The sequence below is a fragment of the Pyxicephalus adspersus genome, chromosome 1, assembly GCF_032062135.1.
Source record: "Pyxicephalus adspersus chromosome 1, UCB_Pads_2.0, whole genome shotgun sequence".
Taxonomy (NCBI): Eukaryota; Metazoa; Chordata; class Amphibia; order Anura; family Pyxicephalidae; genus Pyxicephalus; species Pyxicephalus adspersus.
Window position 1 is genome coordinate 139819513 of NC_092858.1, and position 24797 is coordinate 139844309.

Sequence of the window (24797 nt, forward strand, 5' to 3'; positions counted from 1 at the left end):
CTTCTCTGATTGCTTTGTGCACCCAATATAGACAGAACTTTTTTACAGTTCACCTAAATACAGCAATGGCAGCCTCCCTATCTCTCTCGTGTTACCCGCCCTTCATAATATAATATTCAGTGACACATTCAAATTTACACCCCCCTGCTCCTCCCCCCCCAGGCGCCCCCACCACACGCCGCTACACGCATTACGTGTGTTGACAGCCGCGCTCCACGTGACCTGTACGTCGCGACGCTCACATACACACACATACATCACTCCACCACTAAGATGGCCGCTGCCGCCCCTTCACCTGTGGGTCATGTGCTGAGTCCTGTCTAGCCAGAGCAGCCCGCACTCTATGACCGCCGGGCGGAAGGCTGAACAGTTGTGTGTTATCGCTCTGGCGGATGAGATGGCGGCAGTGCGGGGACTCCGGGTGATGGTGAAGTCGGGAGCGGGAGGTGTTAATGAGCCGGAGCCCATGGAGGTAGAGGAGGGAGAAGTGGAGGCCGCGGCGGACAAGAAGTCCCCCAAGGAGGTGAGTGAAGGGGGTGATGTGGGGGAGGGGGTGCAGTCTGTGGGGTGTCCGTATCTATGGAGAGCTCACTCGGCTACTTTCATTCATTGCTGCCCCGATCCTGGCACAGCCCTGAGTGTCACCCGAACTGTGCGGGCCGGGGGGTGCACTCACCTAGGGGCCCCACTCCTATCCTCAGGGCTTGTATCCTGATAGGGGTTGTAGTCCCTGCAGAGACCACAATGCTCCATCATCACATACATACTCCATGCAGTCCTAAGTTTTTCATCATAGCAACCATGTACTGGAGGAGTTTCACTTTATTTCCTGTGGCAGATATGAAAAGGGAACAAATCTCCGAAAGAGAAGCATGTCCCCAGACGGGTGACAACATTGGAAGGTTTTCACATTTACCAAAATCCTTAAAATGGTATTTTTCCCCTTGTTGTAAATGTCCCTGATAGTAAAAGCTCAAGAAACACAGCCCTAGACTAAAGGAAAAACCAAGTTCATATATATATTATATATATATATATGTGTGTGTGTGTATATATATATATAATGTCTGTGATTCAGTGTATCAAGAAGTGTCTGTGTCAATAGTGATCTGTATTGTAATTTACATATACATTCAGGCCTTGCGCTCCCATATATGACAAATCTTCTCACCAGTTCATAGATGTAAAAGCTGATCTCCAGCCTTGCATAGCTGTACTGAGCTCTCTCTCCCAGACTGAAAATACTGATTGATTTCACTGCACACTCTGAGCTGCTCACAATGTGCATTTGAAGTTGCCGCAAGCTAGATCCTGCCCCCTTTACTGGTTGTAAGATGTTTAACATCATCTAGCCCAGGGGTGCTCAACAGGTGGATTGCGATCTACCGGTGGATCGCAAAGGCAACTTGAGTAGATGTCGGAGCCCTGCCTTTCAAAATAAACTCCACTGCACACAGGAGTTATCCAAGCTTTTTTTGTTGGTAGATCATTTTGACTTGGTCATTTTAAAAGTAGCTCGTAAGCTAAAAAAGTGTTGGCAACCCTGCTCTAGCCCATTGTTTCTCTACAAGTTTTTAACATTGGGGGGGGGGTCCTTGAAATATATTTTAGGTTTTAGGAATTCTTTTCTTATATCCACAGCTCATATTCCTGTGTCACTGTCTGTATCTGTCATTTGCAACCCCTATTTAATGTACAGCGCTGCGTAATGTGGTGGCGCTATATGAATCCTGTTTATTAATAATAATAATAATAATAGTACATTAGTGTGTTGGTCAGTGGGAAGAATGCCTCTTACATTGCTGCCCAGTGGGAAAAATGTCTCCCTTACAGATCATTGGTGTCAGCACAACTGACCTGAGAACCCAAAACTCATTGCTCAAGGAACCTCTAGCAGCCTCCGGAGAAACCCTGGATGAGGAACGCTGATCTAGCCCTTTCCTCCAAAGCCTGGCTGTCCCCAGACTGTCCCTTCATTTATAAGTTTTTAGGTCTTTCAGTAATGGAGTCTCAGCAATATATGTTGGTGTTATATATGGCGGTCCATCTAGGACTCCTCCGTGCAATACAAGGGCTGGGATTCTCCCAGGAAGCGTCACAGCACCCACTGTGCCCTCTCTCAATCCATGTTCTGCCCGCATTACATTGAAAGCACAGAGACCCAGTAATGGCTGCTAGTTTCTAATACAAAGGGAAAGTTTTTATTTAGAAATATAACTCTGTAAAATAGTTACATACCCACAGAGTGACAACACTGCTGCAGAATGGACAGCAACCTTTTTATAGAAGTGGAAAAGTAATGACAAATCACTTTGGATCAACTATTATTATGGCTGCAACTAATATGATTCTACATGAAAAAATTATTTTGAAAATGTGCCTTTTACGTTGTGATGTTTTATTGATTTTGGTGACTGAGGATTGGTTAATGTGTGGTTGTGGTTTCTGTGACCTGGGATGACCGGCTTTCATCGTAGTGTTGGAAAGTCTTTGTATTTATCTCTGAACAGTTGTGACAAATATTTTTGTGCTTGGACAACATGACTGGGCTTCTAGCACCAGGTTCAGTTCTACAGCAGGACCAAGCGATCCTTTTCTGCTCCTGGCACCTTGCTAGTGGCTCAGATGTTTACACTGTGGTGCTGCTTCCTAAAGAAGTCGCATGTGCAGATCAGACAGCAAATGGCATTAAGTTGTACTGAACCATTCACTTCCTTACATTTATTTTCTAAGGGGCTGCCATAGATCCATGCAGAGTGTCCCCCAAGGCAGCGGTGCACTGGCATGAGGAAGCAGGGACTTCAACACAATCACACGGCCAGTTTTAACGTCTTTCCAAACGTATCATTATTAAAGAGATCTTGTTTACTTTGTGTCCCAGTGTTAAAATAAATGAGAAGATTCCCACCCCCCATGGGGACACTGCAACAATAAATAAAAACAAGGATTGAGTTGCACTCTGTTGTCAGGCAGTGCTGGGTAGTGTTTGGCACTGTGCACATCAGAAGAGCCTGGCACTGCCAGGGAGTGGTGAACACCTGGAGGGGGCTGACTGGGTGAGCGATTATTATTATTAAACAGGATTTATATAGCGCCAATATATAACAGAGCACTGTACATTAAATAGGGGTTGCAAATGACAGAGATACAGACAGTGACATAGGAGGAGCTATGTTTTTGTTCTTTACATTGGCCAGGACATTCTGACCATGGAAGGGTTAATAACCCTTTTGTTTCCTGAGCAATTTCCTTTTCTAGAGAGGATCCTATATTCGGTGAGGTGGCTACGAATTTCTGCCACCTGTACAAATGATCGTGCAGTTTCTATATTATAGGATTTAAAACAAATTCACAGCTGTGGTTGCAACCATCCGCAATGACTGCAATGCAGGATGAAAGTTTAGGTGTTTATTATGAATTTCACCATAGCCCACCAATGGTTGTATGGTGTGTTATTGTACATTACTGCAATGGCCTGGTTTAAAAAGAAGCCACTGCCTGATTTACAGAGCTATTATTAATAATAAACAGGATTTTTTTCGCGCCAACATGCTATGCAGCGCTGTACATTTAATAGGGTTTGCAAATGACAGACAGATTTGGACAGTGACACAGAATAAAAGGAGTCAGTCAGCTCTCTGCAGAGAGACCACTGCTTCCACACGCAGAGCAATGGTCCTTCATTATGGCATGCTGCTTGTTAAAGTAAATGAGATGTAGGACTTGCATGCCTTTTACATCTGGAACGTATTTCTGTGATTAAACCTGTAAGTTGTAATTCATACACTCATCATGTACTACAGTTTCTAATGTTACTTGTTTTTTTTTCTGGGCACTGGGGCAGTCAGATGAATATTTTCAGTCTTGTTTGATTGTCATTGTTGTACAAGTACTCAGTAATAGTCAAATGATCATTCTATCACTCCAGTTGTAGCCTCAGATGTTTATTTACAGGGTGAACCGTTAGATTTCTGCTCTGTTCATCATGACTAGTATAGAGTACAGGCCGTGGCTCCTCACCACGTATAATAATAAAATAGCCCAAGCTTTGGCAAACATTTGTAGAAGCAGATTTACACATACTTTAATCAGAAATAGAGGAATCTCTCTTCTCCCAGAAGTCTTTGCAAGTCGCAATGTCTATAACTGGTCATGAAATCCCCACACACATGTGATGAGCGTCATCCCACTTGGCCGGGTCAGTTATCGTTGTGATGTCCCTGGGCCCCCACCAGATGACCTTGCTGATCCCAGGGAGGGGGCTCAGTTTTAGTGGTTTGATCTTCCCCCAAGATAAGCATGTGCTGGGATTGTCTGGCTGCTTTCTCTTTCCATGTTTCATAGTTGTATATATGTACAAGCCAGGGGACAAACCTAAGAGGAATTGGTTTGCAACTAAATATAACCAAATGCTCTTGGCGGTTTTTTTTTTTTCAACTTTGGGGTTACTTGGTTATGGATTTTTAGGAATTAAAAAAAAAACCAGTTCCTTGTAAATCCTAAAAGCACACACTAACATTTTAGTTGAAGTTTATTTAAACTCCCTTGTCTTTTTATGTAGGAGAAAATTCCAAATCTACTAAAATTCCAAGGCTTGCTCCATGTTTAAAGTGGACCTGACTTGTCTAAAGGGTTTCTAAGATAAGTGCTGTCACTTAATGGTTCCTGCAGTGTTGGTCTTCAAATCAATGCCTGTGGGTTGGTTTCCAGGCCTAGCCGTTATATAGAGATATTTGATGTAATGCCTTACCCCTCCCTGGCACAAGGCCTGTTCTTGTTTTTGAGCTGTCAGTCTCTTCTGCCCACTGTAGTTGTGGCTTTTGAAATTTGCATTGCAAGCGTCAGGGCTTAAAGTTTACCTGTGTTTTTTTTTAGCGTAGTGCAAAGCAACAGATTCCTTTTATTTGTGGTCCCACCAGCAACACTTCCTCTGCTTCCAATCATTACCCAGCTAAAAATCCTGTCATTACCCAGGGGCAAAAAATGGTATTTCTGGGTTTAGGGAGCAGGCTACGGACTTTCCTTTTATGATAGCAATGGTATTTAGTGATTGGTTGCTGAGGCACCCAGCGCAGTTATTTTTGGGCCCTGTCTACACCCCAATTCACAACTTTAGGCTTACACTCATCTCCTTTGAGTGCAGCCAAGATTTTAAAGACAAGCTTGAACAACCTAGTGATCATTGCACTTGTGTGCTGTGTTAAAGTTGCCATTCTCCCTGTGTTTTCGTGGGTTTCCCTCGGGTACTCCGGTTTCCTCCCACAGTCCAAAAACATGCAGTGCGGTTAATTGTCTTCCCCCCAAAATTGACCTTAGACTGTGCTAATGACATATGACTATGGTAGGGACATAAGATTGTTAGCCCCTTTGAGGGACCGCTAGTGACATGACTATGGGCTTTGTACAGCGCTGCATAATATGATGGTGCTATATAAAAACTGTGTAATAATAATAATTGATCATATGTTCACATGAATAGGCTGCTGAATGCAAAGATCATAACCATACATATTTACATTTTAAATCACATTGCTAAAGTTGTTGAAAATGGCTGACCTGTAAAATAAACTATATACTTACCTCTCTCATTGTAAAGAAATCCTTCTTTACAGTGTCTCTAAATATTTGCTGTGGTACCAATTACAGGAGGGTGGTGACATTGCTTCTTCTTGATTGCCCCATCACAAGATTTGGTCCTAGACTATGCTTTACAACTTAATTGTAGTGCAGTGTTCTCCGAGAACTAAGGAGACCAGTGCTGTGTGGCAGGGGTGTCTGGATGGACGGAACCACAAATCTTTTAACAATTGTAACACCTTAGATATGTTTGGGTCCCCTGTCGGCTTTAATAAATGTTCACCTGAAAGTCAATGCTTCATTTTTGCCAAACTGTTCTCTTGATAACCTTGCACGGGCAGAATGCAGAGTGTATTGTCGTTTAATTTATGTATGTAGTACAGGGAGATGTTCTATCAGGAAGTGGTTTACTTCCCATCCGACTCTGATGTCCTGTGATCTTTGTGACTGTATGTTGAGTCATCTGCTAGTGATCTAAATTTGATTCTTTTTTTTTTTTTATATGTATGTATATATTATATATAGGGTAACACCAGAAGATATGAAAATAAAGCTGGGACCTTCATTACTGGCATTGATGTCACTTCCAAGGTAAATTATTATCTGTGCATGTTTTTATACCATAGTTCTACATCAAATATTGGCACATTTTACTTGAATTGGCTAAACATGTCTCTTTTTTTTTTTATTTTTTTTTTACCTGCTGTACCCCAGCCCCCAACATCAAAGAGCACAATTCCTGTCATATGTTACTTATTCTAGGCGCAGACACACAGGAGTTTATTCATTCCCGGCATGTGTAGAGACAGCCAGCTCAGCTTTTTTGGCAGATACTTGGAGCGATCAGACTTATCCCTTTCTGCAATAATGACCTGCCTGATTGTGCATTTTTAAGTTCCGCTTTAAAGGGAACAACAAGTAGTTGGTCACTGTTCCAAAGCACCTATTTAATTCAGACCCAGTTGTTAAAATTGACTACTGTTAGTTTTAGTGCTAATATTAGGACAATAACCAGCTTCATCAACTTGATGGTAAAAAAATTCCATCTAAAGATGTGGTGAAAGAATAAACACTTATCATACATGTAACTGTAGATGACTGGAGTACACAGTGGAGAACAAATTTTTATTTAACATTGGTTTTTGAGCAAAAATGGGGTTGCAAAGAATAACAATCAGGAACAATACAAAAGTATAAACTGCAAAAGACAAAAAGACTTAATACATATTAACAGGCAGGGGCTGACATTGGTTATCCAACGAATAGCATTCAATGATGCCTGACAGATCCAAAAGCAATGGACAAAGTCATGTTGCAAACAGAAATTACTAATGTTGTGGTATTGATATGGGTCAGATAGCCAATGTGGCATTTACAAAGTGTGCCTAAGTCAAGGCTTTAGGATTAGGCAATATAGGGGTGTTAAAAAAAAAAAAAAAAAAAAAAAAAGGAAAGGGGGTAAGTAGGGTGTTGTGCTCGGAGGGTGCAGAGCGCCCGTAGTGTATTGGAGTCCATGGAGCTGATATTACAGGCAAGTAGCCATGGATATGGAAAGGCCAGGATGTCGAAGAGTAATCCAGGGTTCCCATATAGACAAAGAGAACAAAATTTTGATTGTTGTTTGTAAATGGTCATGTGGGCTGCATACAAAGCTGCAGGAGAGAATTCTACATTTGATTTTACTTGTTATGAAATACTCATGTATGTAGAATGTATGTAGAATACAATACAAGAAATGTATGTAGAATACAGGTTTATGTCTAGCCTGTGCTATGTGAAAAATAGAACCCTTTGTTCTGTTTTAGGATTTGGCAGATACAGTTTGGATAAATTCGGCTCAAGGTATTTTGGCCTCTAAAGTGTATTAACTATTGGCATTCTAATTCTGTTCAAATTTCCATGCAAAAAGTGTGTTTTTTTGCATGGAAATTTATTTTAGATTGTAGGCTATAATTCTTAGCCATAACTCACCAATATTTAATAAACTTTAAAAAAAAAACACCAAATAATCTGTAACTTTTCAGTAGCATATAATATATTTATATATTATATGAATATTTCTTTGTATTGAAATCAATACAGCTATTTTGTATTAAATCTAATACAAAATGATTTGAATTTCTTGCTGATCCGCCCGCACCGACACATGCACCGACGTTATCGGCAAACCCCAGAGACTGTCGCTGCGGGGACCAGCAGGAGGCCGGGGGATGGCGACAGAACAAGGCAAGTGGGCTTTTTTTAGTTTAAAGAGACCCCGAGTGTGACTCGGGATTACCGCTTTGGTACACTAAATCCACCCCGAGTCACACTCAGGATTACCGCTAGGGGGGTTATTATACTGACCTTCATTCTAAGCCATTGTAGATATTTATTACAGGCTGATTTGTGCAATTTTAATTAGTCTAGCACATTACGTTGTTCAAATGTGTTTGTGTATTCTTATGTTATGACTTGGCATGTGAATTTGCTGAAAATGACATATGGCACATTAGGCAGTGGAATAGTCTGACAAATAATCAGTCCTTCACTCACTTTAAATGGCTTTTTCTTTTTGCAGGAAGCTCTTGAGAAAAAAGAACAGAGAGCAAAGAGATTCCATTTTCGTGCAGAAGTCAGTGATAGTCAGAGAAATGTTGTGTTGGATCCAGAAATGTTGAAAAAAGGTAAATTCTTTCCCTAACTCTGTTATGTGGGAAAATAGTTTTGTTTTTTTTGTTTTTTTCTTTCTTTCTGCAGCTCACATTATTGTTGTGTGTATCTGTCTTTGGACTTATTTACACATATAGGCTGCAATGTTGGATTTGTTCATGCAATGTAACATGTATACACTCCATTTGTGCTTTCCTTCATAATGGTGCCATATATTGGCTATTTAGCCCATGTAATACGGACAGAAATGGTCCATGCACATTCTACAGTGGTGCCTTTTGTCACAGAGGCAACCTATTCAAATGCTTGTCTAATGCAATGCCTGCCCTGTGAGTTGGATGTTGTAACTGGTATTGGCATATATACCTTGTTACCGCCTGTAAATCTCACACTTTTATTGTTAAATGGGGCTTTTTGTCTGTGTAGTGCAAATGAGAATATATGTTTTAAGCAATAAGCTAACATTTTGTTCATGTAAGTGAAGAGCATTCACCGTATTCGAATGCATTGGGTAATTCAATCCCATGTAAATGATCCCTTTGAGCAGGATTATTTTGCTAGACAAACACCTTGAATTATGTGTTGCTAGGCCAGAGCTCAGCACCTCATATTCCCCAGGGCTGCCTAAACAAGCTGCTCTTATTACAACGAAGATGGCTTTTCATTAAAAGTTTTTTATTTTCCTGTGATTTAATTTTTCCTTTCCACAGGTTTAAGTAGGGTTTGAGGATGGCTAATGTTGGCTCATGTTTTTCAGCAATTCCGGAGGCTCGTCTGGAAACCCTACATGTCGTCGGCGTGGATGAAATGAGCACACAGGATATATTTACGTTCTTTAAGCAGTATCCCCCAGGGTACATCGAATGGCTGGATGACTCTTCCTGTAAGACAATGCTGCACTTTACACCAGCTTTATTATGACACTGGTTAAAATGAACACAAACAATAGTTGAAATTAAGTTCATGCAAGCCCCTAGCTACCCATGCTGATCGAAAGGACACCAACTAATAGGGTATAGTATGGTGTTGGGTGGGTAGTCAGGCAGAGCTTGTAGAGGTTTGTCTGTAAGGTCAAACACGCCTGTCTCAAGTGATGAATGGACACTTCTACAGCCTTTTTGCTTGCCCATGAAATACATAGATCTCAGAGTATCTATCTGACTTGGTTCTATTAAGAAAGGGTTTTTGCTTGTAAAACAACACTTTACATAGTACAGGTACTTGTGTTTAATCCTGATTACCCATTTTAAACCTGTAAAAGTGCTGCCTAAAAGAAAGTGTTATCCCTGTGTAACCTGAAAAGCTATCTATGCACTCTGTCATTACTTGTTTTACTCTAATACTAGGAACTGGATTTTCCTGGTTTTCCAACTACATTTTACCCATGTTAATGATTTAAAGCATATAATTTAAAAACTTTCACGAGTGTATTAGTTGTCTTTACTATGAACGATTGAATGTGATAATTAGAAAAACGCAGCAATGCAGATAGTAATTTCAAACTCGTAGCTCCCTATTTGCATTCAGTTTCATAAAATATCTGTCTTATAGGTAATGTGATCTGGCTTGATGAAGTGACTGCAATTCGTGCACTGATAAATATGAGCACTATGCCAGTAGATTCAAAGAGTAAAAAAGATGAAGAAAGCACGTCTACAAAATCCAAAGCAGGTAACCAGCTTACTTCACGTTATCACAAACTTTAGGTGTTCTTTTTGTTTAATTTTTAGAGGGTATAGAAAAGCTAGGTGTTCGTAATCTTAACCCTAGCTCCAACTCTTACTGATGTAATACTGTCGTATGCCATCTTCTCACCTCCACCAGTCACTGAATACCGATGTTCTGTGATTAGCCAAAGGGGAAAAGGAGGCATACAAACCAAGGTAGATGAAAATGGTGCATTGCTTAGATCCTTGGCATTCATAGTGGAAGTGCAGCAGTAACTGTACTATTGCTTACCAATCTGTTTTTTAGTAAAGCACAACAACAGGGTCATTGGGTAAATGTAAAAAGAGGGAACCCTTTTTTTTTTTTTTTAAACTAATTTAAAATTTTTGATTTAGTTTAGCTTGAGCTTTAAGACAACCCACGTAGCTGTAACCCACCTTATTCCTCATATCAAAACATTGAAAGGCAAAGGTCTGATTGTTTGCATTCAGTAGCTTTTTAATCTTCAGCTTTAAACCTATTGCTTACAGTGATTTCATTGCAAGCTTGGTTCTATGTCCTTTGTTCAGAAGACTGTTAAAACATTTGACATGGGGATTTTGCAATGACGCATAAAAGATAAAGGAGATCAGATTACTGGAGAAATATCAAACCTCTATAGTGTGTAGTATAAAAGTTGTATAGTTACAACTTATGTGTAACTCAGTTCAGTACATGACTTACAGTTGACTTACAGTTTTCAACACTAATAAACCCATGAACTGTGAGGAGAAACTAGCTTGCCCCTTTTTATTATTGAATGCAGTGGCTTTTATTGTATTACACAGGGGGTCAGGATTTCTTTTTGCATTTATCTGCATATAGTTGTTGTGTGTGACCTAAACTTCACGCAGTCATTGTTTGTCAGAATCTCTGTACTCCCAGCATAAGTAGCACACTTTCTCTAAGAAGTAATCTAAAATCTTTTAATGCTATGAATGATTTGTGTAAAATCTGAACAATTTCATTGTTAGTAGAAATGTTTTTTAAAATGGCCAGGTAATCTCTTGAAACTCATGATCTTGCTGTGCAGACCAAGCAGTTTCTGAATGTTCGCCTGCTCTCCTTCCAGACAGATTTAATGACAGCTCTGGAGATGAGACTGAAGAAGGTGAAGTGGATGAAGAAAATCCTAGTGATACAGAGGAAGAGCCCAACAAAAACAACTTGAACACAGTAAGAGTTGAGCATAAATTGTCGGTTAGTCATTTAGATTATTGCCATTTTAGTCAACCACCTATGTTTTGCATATTTTATCTGCACGCGATTGGATATTTAAAGTGAATTTTTACACATTCTCAAATTTGTTAGTAAACTATGCTTGTGTTTGTCTGATTTTTCTGAAGTTTATTCTTTAATATGTAACTTTTATAAAAGGTGTTTGTAATATATGGCTTATTTTTACTTGTACAGATAGATACTCTTTCTCAAGCGGAACAAGAGTCTTTGATGAGAAATGATCCCCGTCCCTCTACAAAAATGTTTAAGGGAAACCGATTGCACATGAGATTTGCTACCAAAGGTAAGCAAGGCTACTATTTATTTGTACAGTGCTGTGTAATATATTGGCGCTAAATAAATCCTGTTTAATAATATTAATAATCTAGATTTTGGTCTAGTGCCAAAACTTCAGTGTCTGCTTCTTAATTAAAAAGTCATTAGAACATGCCTAGATCTGACTTTCTAGTTCTTTAGAGATGACTTTAAAATGTAAAATTACTGTACTAATAAATTGGATAGTGACTTGCTTATCTACGCAGGTATTTTTTTAGATTTGTTTTACACAGTACTTTGACGCTTGTTCTAGGGCTGATTCCTAATGGTGGTCCTGTATGGTACAGGTAATAGACTTTTGGGTTTAGTGTTGGCTGATGGATCTTTAACTGCAGTTGCCCAACACTTACTAAATTTGTTGCTAAATTCATTTATGGTTTTCCAGAGGACAAGAAAGAACCTGGAGCAGCACGGAGAAGTCAGTACTACATGAAGTATGGAAATCCAAACTATGGTGGCATGAAAGGAATCCTTAGCAACTCCTGGTAAATATTGTTGATTATTATTTCACTTCCATTCCCAAGTCAAACTGATAAATGCACAGAAAGTACAGGTTAGAAGTTCTGGTCACAGGGCAGTCATTTTAAATAGTTTTAAGGCATTTTGTTAGCTGATTTATTAAATAGTATTGTCTTGTTTTTAATGTGGTCTCTTCCATTTTATGAACAGGAAGAGAAGATACAATTCTCGCCAAACTCGTGTCCAGCGAGATGTCATAAAGAAAAGGACATTTATTGGAGACGATACACCTGCGTACCAGCACCTTCATTCAGGTAACAGCAGAACTGACATTTGCTGGAGCCAGGAATAGACAAAAGATAAAATAGTTATTAACTTGAGGGTAATTCACTCACTGGGTCTAAGTGAAAGGATCTGAACAGTGAGAGTCCCATTTGTAAATCTCGCACTAATGTGCCGCCATTCTATCAGTACTTCCTTGAAAAAGTCCTGTGCATTTCTGGGTTTGGTTTGCATCCTCCCTTTTCATGATATTCGATTGGGAGGTTTACTGGTAAACACTAGGTAGTTTCACTGCAGAAAGATCTAACACAGAATTGTTACAGGGCAAAATAGGAAGCTTGGTGGTAAGTTGTATTTACATAAGGGACTTGCTATGCTCCTATCCACCTAGGCTGAGCAGAGTGGGGCTCCAGTTGTGCACCTAGATTGTTGCTTCTAACCACTTGTTTAGTTAATTTTATATGCAATTTATCACTGAAAACCAGTGTAATATAAAAAAAAAATTGTTTATTGTTTGTCTGTCTAAATATTACTTTTCACTTCTGGTTTTGAAGAACCAGCTAATTAGAAAAAAAAGGCTAGCATCTTCTTGTTACACTCAACCTTTGTTTTAATGACAGTTGAAAAGTTTTGTTTTTCTATCTTAATGGCAATGGCCACCAAAAGGTTAAAAATTCAAGGGGTTCAAATCCTTACCTATATTCTATGTCGCTGCAATACATTCAAATGTTCCTATGTTTCCCCTTTAACACACATTTTAGACCAGTTGGTTATCTAAAACCCCCAAAAACTTGTATATTTTCCAAAAGCAGATTACATCTAAAATGAAAAGATGGTACTTGCAGATTTTTATGTTGCATGGTATTTGAGAAACTGTTTTTCAAACACTTGCTTCAAAAATAGAAGTGAAAGCCTCAGGCATGATGATTAATGTTAATCTGACACTGGCTTTCACCCTGATCCTGCTATGGAATTATCTTACCTCGGGTGCATATATGCACAATGCACATTTTACCTGCTGATTTTGCTGCAGTGCCTTTTCTTTGAATGACACCCAAATGCAGTGCCATCAGTTGTGATGCACGGCTTTGCTAAAAATGGTGTATGCAAATGGTAATTCTTAGCACTCTGCACCAATTTAATGGGCCATCAAACATCTACCACATTTGTATTCTTTCGGGCTAGGATCAGCACACACTGCCAACTTAGGTCATATTTGAGCAGGAAGCAAGACACTTAGGCTATCAACTGATTTGAGTTTTTTCCCTCATGTTATTGTTGCATGTTTTCTCTCAATTGTTGACCCTGTCACTAAGCTAAAAGGATGAGAAATGTGACGGGCATCTGGAAACAAATTTTTTTTTTTTCGTGTTAGGGGTTTTTGTGGCTTGCCATTCATGGTGAATATTTTACCTATTTTTAGTCCTAGTGATGGATTGACAAGACTTTATAGGAAATCCCCTGGGGGTCACAGCTATAGGATCTGACGGATTCTTATTGTAAATAAAAGATGGACACTTCCTACCCTGAGATTTTAGTTCTTACTCTAGCCAAAGTCCTGGTTGGAGCTTGGCTTTATTTATTAGGGGTTTTAGAGGAGTTGGTGGCCATTGGCCTCTATAGTTTGCTGATAGACCGAATATTTGCCTGATATGTAGGCCTGGTGAATGTTCCAGAGGAGCCAATAGAAGAAGAGGAGGAGGAAGAAGATATGGACGAGGACGACCGTGTAGTTGTGGAGTACAGAGACGAACTGCAAGCCTTTAAAAGAGAGAGGGAAGGGGCACGGCGTTCTGCAGCCAGCGCTTCAGACTCTGATGAAATGGACTATGACTTAGAGCTGAAAATGATCTCTACACCATCCCCGAAAAAAAGCATGAAGATGACCATGTATGCAGATGAGGTGGAGTCAAAGTTAAAGAGCATCAGGTAAGCTTCCCCATTTGCCCTAGTGACCTCAATAAAAGATGCCTTATATTTCTAGAATCTGTCTCATAAATTATCTTAAAGCAGTTAAAGGTCTAAAAGAAATGGAATACTTACTTCTACCACTTTTATTGCTACCAAATCCAATCCTCAGAAGTTGTCCTGAAGCTCACAGTGAAACAAATACTTCTGGGATTGTTAACTTCCTAATTTAGGCTCTTACTGATTTCCATCATGGACGTTTATTGCATGTTATTGGTTCATTGCATCAGTCCTCAGAGATGGACGTGGTCTCCAGATTTGATCAGCATTCAGCAGTGCAGACGATCATTTTAGAAATGTTTTTATTCCTAAGACCTTTAAGATTTTATCCCTAGCTTTGGACTCGATGTGTTCTGTTTGTGTGTACTACACACAGAAGCAGGGTCTTATTAGCGATTAGATTAATTCAGTTTTGTGTAGCATGCCTTTTCTTCCACAAAGTGCACATAAAAGGGAAAATAAGGTTAGTAGTGCAGCCATTTGTAATACATATTTAAAGGTGAGCTACAGCGTTATGCTTAGTCCTGCTTAGTTTGGTTTCATTGTATGCACTGAACTTCCTACATTAAATTGTGCATTGAAAGCTGCAGCAGTAGGGGCCCTCATCATTTCCTAACTCCAGTATCATCTAACCCAGTTACCCTCAGCTGAATGGCACTGGCCCACTTCTTTCATTTATCATTAGTTCTTTCAATAATGGAGGCTCGGGACCACATGTGGGAGTTGCCTAGGTCAATCTGCATACAAGTTTACCTACCAAGGCGTTTTAATGGCTTTGAAAATGATGGGGGCAAATGACATTCATATTTAATAGTAAACTGTGAGGTTACATTCTAGTAAAGAATATCATGGGTTATGCCCAAAAAGCACTGCTTTAGTTCTTTTGGTGTATGTATATGTGTATAATAAACCATTCACTGCACTGATGATGCAGATGAACGTGGGGACTGTCTGCACATACAGAATAGTAGGCGGCGTTTACACTGCTATCAGCATGGTGTGCCCTGGCCAGCAGATGTCACTGTTGCACTGGTTGCCACTAGTAAGTTCGACTTTATGCTGCAGGCAGTGCCCTGGGACATGTAGCCAAATATTGCATACAAATGGAGGAAAAAAAATTTATAGTAAACAGTAAATTATTTCCAGTGACATGATTTCCCATCCATTGACACTGACATTGACTAGCAGGCAGTGCTGCTACTGTGCATGGGTCCGCTACAGCAACAACAAGGCCTTTTGATTCTTTAGCAAGCAATTTAGTTAAACATTCACTTAAAGCCTATCTGACCTATAAGATACAAATAAATGCAGCTCTGCAATTAGTAGCTCATCAGTCTACTGCTTTTTCTTGTCCAAGCACATTTTAAACAGAGTAACAAAATATCATGGCATCAGTCTGGTTCTGCTGTTTTGCTACAATATATCATTGATTGAATGGCCATATTACATATCTTTTAGCCTATGTACAAGAGCTTTCATATATTTTGTGTATTAAAACTGTATCTAGGACAGGTAAGAACAGTTGTGGCAGAAAAGGACAGAGCATATCCCTGCTGCAAGAATCATCCGCCTGAATGTTTAAAGTGGAGCTTTTTGAACTGATATCAATTAATACCACGCTCAGTCTGTGAAATTGGATTATCCATTGTGGTGTTTGCTTTCTGGTACTTCTCCATGGTTCCTGTAATTCTTTAATAGCTCCCTTACTGCTTTTATTTGTTGCCTTGAGTTTCTCTTCATAATTAGAATATCAATTTGTGGCATATATTATCGGGTAATATATTTTTAGAAAAAGCTACAGGGTCTCTTTTTTGACAAACTGCATTTTTGCTTTGGAGTTTTGTTAGATCAATGATGGTACAAATTGCCTAAAACAGCAATCCTCCAAACCTATAAGTACACTGTATCTGCTTGTTTTCTAGGAACTCGATGAGATCTGACACTGGAAGCAATGTGAAAAACCGTATCGGTGGAAAATCTAATTCTGAGAAGCCATCGGATATCCGTCTGTTACTGGAGGAGAAGAGACAGAGTACAGCAAGCAGACAAACCACAACTGGAACAAAATCTGGTATTGCGTTTTGTTTTGGTTTTTTAGAATAAGATTTTGGCATAAAAAATTACACTGTTTAACATTAAGGGAGGTTCAGACCTGTCTCTGGATTGAGCCAAACCCATGTGGCTCCCAGTGCTTGGCACCTTGCCAGCTGCACATTTTCTTGCGCCACAGGACTGGTTCCTAAAAAATGGCCTCTGCACGTTTTACAGCTTGCAGCAATGAGCAGTACTTTCCCACACTGGCAGAAGCTATGTGTAGCGTCTCCTTGGAGAACAGTGGTTAACATGCATGAGAAAGCTGTAACCGCAACAAAACCTTATGGCCATGGCTGTGTGAAAATCTAACGGGTAAAGACTCTGTTGAAATACATTTGTAAAATAATGATCTTCCTAATGGTGCCTGACAAAGACTGTGGCAGCTGTGATTCATTCAACAGCTCCCGGATAAGTGAAGTAGTACTATTGCTATTATCCTTAGTTGCTTTATCTTTTGTATTTCTAAAGAAATGCAAAATATTTGTTTGCTTTTTCTCACTCATTATGGGTTTATTTCATTTGAATCTAAGACCAAACAAGAAATGATAGTTATCAGAGTCAAACTATTTGATGCCAATAAATATACCAGTTAAAGAAAATACACAGCTAAGGTCATACTTACCTAAAAGAGCATCTGATAAATAAACAAATAAAAGAATCGGATGAGAATCTGTATTCATGGAGCGGGGTGACTGTTGTAATGGTTGAAAAGATACTGAAGCGTACGGCTCGGCAACGGTTGCCTTATACAACTTAGGACTACACTGACATCACGCTTCGCCTCCCTTGTTTTTCTGTCTCTAGTACAGTTCGTGAATTTACTGCAATATAAAGGTGAAAATTGTCATTCAGAGTATAAGAATTTATTATTATTAATATTTTTGTTTTAATAATAAAACAAAAAAATTGCAAATGTCCAAATTTCTGTGGACCGCCAGCGTCCACAGACCACTGGTTGTCGACCGCTGATTCAATCAACCCTGCAAAGTAATATGACTATGCTGCCTTTTCTGATGATGAGCAGCACAGATTCTCTGTTTACAGGGGGAAGGCTGGTAAGCAATAAGGTATCAGGAACACTAAAGTGGTTCCCACATTATGTAAACAGGAGGCTGACGGCACTAAACAGTAGTACAGTTGGCTTGAAATGCCTCACCTCCATTTCCCTGTTGGGGGCCTGCTGTTCAGAGGATAACATGAGGCTGATATTAAGGCATGTTTATTGTAGGTTATGTAAAAATACATTTTTTATATTTACATTTCAGAACTGGACTTTAAGCGTATCCGATTTCTTTCTGACATTCAGCTTGTAGTTATTGGCATGATATACAAACCAATTGAAAACATTCTTGTTTTAAATTGGAATAATTACTTAGACCAAGACTTTATTAACTGAGGGCCCATGTAAAGTAAGGTTTAACACCTACAAATTAGGAACCTTAGATTGAATCTTTGTGTAGACGTGGCCTAATCACTTTTTTCTTTATTTTCAATCTGTGCAGATGTGCGGCAGAGGCTTGGAAAGAGATCACATTCACCAGAAGTCAGAAAGGTGTTGAGCCACATTCCTACATCTCGCAGAGAACCAGCATCTGATGTGCACAGTCGGCTGGGTTTGCCAAAACAAATGGAAGGAAAAGGTCTTTATTCAGACACCAAGGAGAAGAAAACAGGTCAGTTCCCAAGTGACAAAAAAAGGACTAATGCCTCCTATATAAAGAACCTGTCATCAGCATTTTTCTGTCACATAGGGGTCCTGGGAAAAGCAATAAGGTTCCGTTTAAGTGAAATTAGTAAAATGCTTAACTAATTAAAGAACTACGCTTGGGCACATAGGGCACAAATAGTTCATACTACATATAATGGATTTTTTTTCTTAAAGCTCTGTTGCTAGAAGTGGTAATGTTTTGACTACTTATGGTGTTTAATGGGAAATGAACCTTGGCAAGCTATGCATGACCTCAGAGGAAAGAAATTAATATGAACGTCAAGCCCTTTAAATAATTTGAACTATTTATTACAACACCTATTTGTTTCATTTATATTAGGAAGCCTGTGGAATCGTTTGGGAACAGCACCAAAAGAAAAGGAGCGAGAGCCTGAGAAGGGAGGAAAGGGCAGCGGGGCACCGGAAGAGGATGACACTGTACTTCAGCAGGCCTGGGGAGCCTTGATAAAGGAGAAAGAACAGATTCGACAGAAGAAGAGCCGTTTGGACAACCTTCCTTCTTTACAGATTGAAATCAGCCGGGAGAGCAGTTCTGGCTCGGATACGGACTCCTGATGACGCATTTACACATCTTGGGACAATGGCTTCCAGTAGCATGGCAGCAACTTGACAATGTGCCGCCCCTGCCTTTCACACAGCAATTGTTTTTACACCAATGTTGAGACACAATAGTGGCCGCAGTGATCTCAACAAGCCTCTGAGAAATTCATGTGTTGGGTTATGGGGATTAAACAATTGTATTGGTTATTGAGTGTTTTTTCTTTTTCTTTTTTTATATATACATCTTCTGTAAACTTAATGTGAATTAGGATCAAACAGATGTTTTTTTTAATGATCTTTATATTTTTATTTTTCAGCAGATGTTGTAAATGCAGTGCCTGCACCTGTGGCCCCATCAAATTAATTCAGATGCAGGGTGTTGTGTTTTTAAAAGATGTGAAAATATTACTATTGAGTCATTTGATGTTTTAAAAACTGCTTTCTGAGGTATAAAAGTCATGTACATCCAAAATAGATGTGAGTGAGTTAGGTACCATGCAAGGTTCAGTCCCCACCGTTTTAGAAAGAGGTCTCTGCCATTAGGAACTATGTAATGAGAGCAACCAATTGATGTGTCAGTCTTCTCACATTCATTCTTTCTTTTCTTTTTTTTTTTTTTTTTTGATCATTTTAACAGCTTAATTTGCATACCTGCATTTTAGATGAAACCTAAAGCTGAACTCCAGGAACAATAGATAAAATTGAAATCTAACACGCATGTCCATTGTTACCTGATTCTTGGAGATTTTTAAAGATCTGTGCAGTACTTCTGAAGTTTTGTGCAAAAGTTTTTTGTAATATAGACCAGTGGCTGCTGATCTCTGTCCTTGGGCAGGGTGACGGGTCTTGTATCCATTCCCTCCTTTGGGTAGCCTTTAGTGACTGGACCAATGATCATTGTTTGTACAGAAATACTTTGTCACCAAATACAAAGAAATATTTGTAAACACATTGCATAGTTCTAAGAGTATTTTCCCAGGCGTTCTGTCCTGCCTACCTCTCGTCAGCAGTGGCTAATTTTCTGAATGGATGGCAGTGGGGCACGAGCAGCCCTGCCATCATCTGCTTTCAAGTGCTCAGCATTGATGAGGACTGACATTGGCAGTCCCGCTCCCATCTGCTAATGTGTTGGGCGGTGATGAGGATGGAACACTGGCAGTCCCCCTCCCATCTTCTAACACACGCTGGACACTGCAAACATAAGAAAGGAAAGTGCAATTTTTTTTCTTTTTATAAAAGCTCCACTTTACCTAGATATAGCCCTAGGGGGCCACATCTGAAGTTAAGCTGAATTCACAGTGGTAGTATGGTTGCGTTTTTTGCTTCCTCATGCCAGGAACCCGGCTGAAAAGAAATTTCTGGGAAGAACACTGCATTGTTACCCACAAAATGAGTTCATATTTGCTGCTATTTAAAATTTGGATAAAGTTTTTTGTGCCTGCAGTTCAGCTTTACAGTGAAAATATTGTCAGAATTTTCCCTGTGTTCTTACAGATTTGCTGCATCATTACGTTTTGGAATGAAAATATATATGTATAATTTTTTTTTTAAGTACCTGAAAACTTGCTCAGCTTCATTACTTTGGAATTTTCAGTGGCTGTATTTTAAACATGCATCCAAACTAGAAGAAGAATGTATCTTTGGTGTATGGAGAGGAGCTGAAAAAAGACTTCTAATTGCAGTGCAAGCTAGGAAGTGTTAATTAAAGCAACCTTTTCCTCTCACATTGACAACTCTCCCATTGAACAGGATATTAGCTAACCATTAAATATGGCTGCTTCCAGCAATATTGTACTGTAAATTGTATGACATTATTTTTGCACTGTACTTTGTCATAAGTTTTTTTATTTCTTGTACAGTAACTAACTCTTCATGGTCCAAGCTCCAAAGTGCTCCTTGTATATGAGAGTAGCCTGCTTCTTGGGACTGTAGTGTGCACTGTGACTTTATGGTAGCCTGTATTAAGAGAAGACCCATGCGTGGCATTGTGCTCCTATTGTAATGTATTTGTAGACTGCAGTACAGTGGTGTGTCATTAGTAAGGGGGTACAAGAGGAAAGATAAGGGTAAAGGCATTTACGTATGTGCTCATCCTGCATCAGCAAAGTACTGATTCGCTTTAATGTAAACATTTTCCATAAGGAATGTGGGGTTAATAGCTGCTGCTGCTTGTCTGGCTGATATGCTTAAACTTTGGTATCAGTTACTGACTTCCTAACCTAGATTTCAATGTGCTTATCCACAAACTTAAAGGAAATTCTTTCTGGGTCAGTATTGCAAAAAAGTAAAGTATAACAATCCAACAGAACTAGCTTTTGGAAAAACTGGCAAAAATCTTTTTTTTCTATTGTACTGGTTACATGTGGTGTTCTGTGATCTGTTATGTGTACTCTATTCAGGTGTGTGAAAGCAAGGAATGTAACAGAAATATAAAATCTGCTCCAGGGTTGTCACCCTTAATCATTTCCCTACTGAATTTAGTCATAGATCTAGAACAAGCAGGTATAATAAAGTGGACGTTACCTACCCTTGCATTTTAGCTGGCACTGACACATTGACCCAATCCTTTTCTGGGTTTGGGGGTTCTTTGGCCATCCTGATTGGGCAGACTGTAATGACAACTTTCAAGCATGTTCCCAGGACTTTTTATGATTGAGTTATGCCAAGACCACACATAATTCCATGTCCATTCTACAGAGGATTGCAAGCGGGTATGTACTTTCATTATTGCAAGTGAAACAGAGTTAGCTTCTTGCGGTTTAAGGGTTTGTTCCACCTATACAGGTATAGGAATACAGAGATGCATATTGTCATTGATATACTAAGTAGTTAGAATCCTCATTATCTGTATTGAACCAGATTAACTTGTGCTTGTTAAATAAGTAGAAATCAGAATTCTAATTCCATGTATTGTTGTAGAATTGGGCTGCCAGCATGTTTAATAAGAATGATGTGCCTTTTTTCCTATAAGGTACATGTATGTTAAACATGCAATATAGACGAAAGGAGTTTTCAGGGCCGCCAGCCTTGAAGAACAGGCTGAGTGGTAGTATAATACTCCTACATACCAAAAAAATATAGAACTCTGCTACATCCACTAGTCCCATCCTCTATGTACAAAACTGAATAGAATGCTAACATTCATATATTATTTATGAATTCTCTCTCTTAAATAATGCTCAATTGCAAAAGATGGTAGCTTAATTCTTTATTATTATGTTTGTACTGCATAATTCCAGGTAAGCTTCAGTTCAAGTAGCAAGAAAACAACAATTAAAAAAAATGTTGAAATTTAAATCTACACACAGAATAGAAAATGGTTTACAGTCCTAGGAAGGCCACAATGAAGGGGTTTCTACCTGAATATCAGTTCTAGAGGATGGGGTAAAGGCAGTTTGGTTACCTGAAGGTCTTGAATACCCAGTACAGAATCCAGGCCAACATGTAAATGCTGCAGAGAAGTGGAGGTGGAGGGAGTACTAACTAAAGTGACGGCACCTTAAAGAGACCCTGTTTTCTCTCCTCTCCAGGTTGCCTGTTGTCTGTGTCCCCACTGTTCCAATGCTGCAGATCCAATACTGCAGCTTCAAACTCTTCTCTTTTCATCAAATACAGGAGTGTCAGATATCTGTGTCTCCTATTGCTGGTCCCTTCCCTGACCCCAACATCACTGCAGGAGGAAGTGCTGAGATTGATGGAGGTTGCATTTCCTGGATATTGTGGGGCTTGGAGACACAGTCATTCAGAGAGGTGAGTATCGTACTTCATATATTGCAGGCACCTGGCTTTTTGAGACCTAACAGGTTATTATGTAGAAATGCATCACCTCCACTTTTCCTCCAGTATGCATACATGAGTATCATCTAAAGGTGGTTTTTGTTGCTCTGTCCCAGAGCATTAAACATGCAGATATACATTATTAAATACAATTATTTATACCAATTTGTCATCATATTCTTACTTTTTACATATTGTATCACTGCCTCTAGGTTTTAGTAGTATCATGTGAACCACTACTTGTAGCTCTGCTTCCAAATCCATTCTAAGCTAAATGGGTGACATGACTTTCAGCACTTTGGTTCCATTCTGTGTCATTAAGAAGATTTTCCTTCACTTCCTCTTTGGTAGACACAACAGGAAGTAGAGGAAAGCTCTCCAAAATGAGGGAAGCTTAGGTAAGTGCAATCAAAGCTAATGTCCCTATATAGAGATTTTTCACCTGCTGCGCAAGGAACAAGAGAAAATTTTGTATTTCTCATCACTTTCAATCCCAATAACAATAGTCGTTCAGCAGGAACGCAAACAATACAAATCTGAGCAGGCTAAAAGCATTTCACTATTTTTTTTTTTTAAAGCTTAAAAAAAAGGTTTTGACACAAATTATCATCTCCTGCCGTCTTTACTCCTAAATTAGCTTCTCAGTAATGATGTAGAATAATGGGGAGGGAATAAAATGAACCTGTAAGGGCACTGTTACATGTTTGTGATGTATTAACCCCGCCAGCGTTCTAATTCTGTCCAAATTTTCACGCAAAAAACGTTCAATTTTTTGCATGGAAATTTATTTTACATTGTAGGCCTAAAACTTCTAGGCATAATTCACTGAAATGTGTCAAATATTTAATAATTTTAATAAAAAAAACTGTTAAAACAAAGGTGCATAAAAATACTAAAACCTTTAATATAATTGTGTACTATGTATAATATATATATATATATATATATATATATATATATATATATATATGATTTATTTGTATTGGACTCAATACAGCTTTATTGTATTGAATCCATAACAAAATTATTTAAATTTCCCGCCCGCACCACCCCGGAGAACGTCTCTGCAGTCACCAGAGAAGATTGAAGGAAGAAGAATTGTCCCGAGGACCTTCAGGGACGAGCAGGACGCTAGAGGATGCCAAAGGAAGAAGGTAAGTGTTCTACCTTTCCTTTATACAGTGTTTTTCTGCAAACACAGCCTAAAAAAACATTACTTTTTTTATTGCAATGAAATGCCTGTCATTTTTTTCCATGCAATGCAGCACAGGTGTACTGTCTTGGTGCCTTAAAAAACAAACAAATGACAGTGCATTGAATGTTACACATGTTAGTTTGAATGGACCAGAAACAATTTTTTGACCAAGGTTCCCATGATACTAAAACAGGAACAATTTCATTGGACAGTTAATTCATTTAGAGTTTAATAAATTCAAAGTTCTAAGGTGTAGTGCTCTGATTCAGAAAGACATTGGCTGTGCAGCTTGTTTTCACCACCAACTGCTTGACATTGAACCCTTATTGAAGGCTGGCTAACTGCAGAGCAGATATTTTACTGGATCTGGGACATAAGTATAAATCTGGGACTGGGTGCACTATTACATGTAACTGGACTAACGGTTGCACAGTTCATTTAAAAAAAATTGTGTTTCACAAATACAAATTTCCCCCTAACTGGCTAAAGTAAAAAAAAAATCACCATAAAAATAACATAGTTTTGTTAAGCACAATATGTGACGCTCTTGAACTTTGAATTCCCCTTTAGAACCTTGATTTTTTTCTTTATTTTCATCATGAAAAATCAAAGTCATAACAATATCTCAAGAATAACAGAAAGAGCTTTATATAGAGATATATGTACATTGTATTGTAAACACTGATCATATATGCAGACAAGAAATGCTTTGGTAAGTGTATGAAAACTGATTTGTTTTAAATTAATAATGGCACCAAGTGATTTTATGGCCTAAATAGGCAGCTCTAAAACCATTTTGAACAAAACACCAACCAATTTATTTTTGTTTTGAATAGAGGGGGACAGATTAGTCCCTGTTAGATTTTTGTTGCCGACAGTGTTTTTACTGTATTTAGTAATATGTATAGAAAAAAGGTAGTAGTGTCTAGATTTAAAGCTGGTCACCTGGCAGGTAAAGAGGATAAAAGGAGGCAGTGTGGAGAGAAAGTTTGTTGCAGCACGCTCCTAACCCCAAAAGCGTTCTAATTTTGTCTGTATTTCCATGCAAAAAGCGTTACTTTTTTTCATTTCAATTCATTTTACATTATAGGCCTATAATTCTTAGGCATAACTCACCAAAATTTGATTTTGTCACCAAATAAACTTGTCCAATATTTAATAATTGTATTACATTTAATAATAAACTTTAAATAAAAAAAACACAGAAATCTGTTAAAAAATAAAAAATAGTTAAACATGTAATGTAACTACAGTAGCATGTAT

General features: G+C 38.8%; 1 protein-coding gene and 1 non-coding gene across 6 annotated transcripts; both read left to right on the forward strand.

Moving 5' to 3' along the window:
* Positions 1 to 240: 240 nt before the first annotated feature.
* On the forward strand, positions 241 to 18769 carry NCBP3 (nuclear cap binding subunit 3). Of its 5 annotated transcripts, none has more exons than XM_072429075.1 (13): positions 241 to 523; positions 6103 to 6168; positions 8138 to 8243; positions 8987 to 9112; positions 9781 to 9900; positions 10970 to 11136; positions 11350 to 11458; positions 11876 to 11975; positions 12160 to 12263; positions 13890 to 14160; positions 16122 to 16270; positions 17796 to 17966; positions 18342 to 18769. In XM_072429075.1, exons 1-13 carry the CDS (start codon positions 344 to 346, stop codon positions 18575 to 18577), a joined length of 1905 nt encoding a protein of 634 aa, XP_072285176.1. In that variant the 5' UTR covers positions 241 to 343; the 3' UTR covers positions 18578 to 18769. The 5 variants fall into 5 exon arrangements, with proteins under 5 accessions (XP_072285176.1, XP_072285185.1, XP_072285193.1 ...); XM_072429084.1 differs by having other exon boundaries at positions 13908 to 14160; XM_072429092.1 differs by having other exon boundaries at positions 242 to 523; positions 10970 to 11112.
* Positions 18770 to 21492: 2723 nt separating this feature from the next.
* On the forward strand, positions 21493 to 21630 carry LOC140321924 (small nucleolar RNA U109). The gene has a single exon (XR_011919048.1). It is a non-coding gene; the product is annotated as a small nucleolar RNA U109 (small nucleolar RNA).
* The last annotated feature ends 3167 nt before the right edge of the window (positions 21631 to 24797 follow it).

What these genes read in the sequence shown, in the direction of transcription:
- NCBP3 (XM_072429075.1), top strand. Translation starts at nt 344, where the DNA reads ATGACCGCCGGGCGGAAGGCTGAACAGTTGTGTGTTATCGCTCTGGCG. An exon ending in GGAATCCTTAGCAACTCCTG is followed by an intron (nt 11,976 to 12,159) that starts GTAAATATTGTT and finishes TTTTATGAACAG; the next exon opens with GAAGAGAAGATACAATTCTC. An exon ending in CACCAAGGAGAAGAAAACAG is followed by an intron (nt 17,967 to 18,341) that starts GTCAGTTCCCAA and finishes CATTTATATTAG; the next exon opens with GAAGCCTGTGGAATCGTTTG.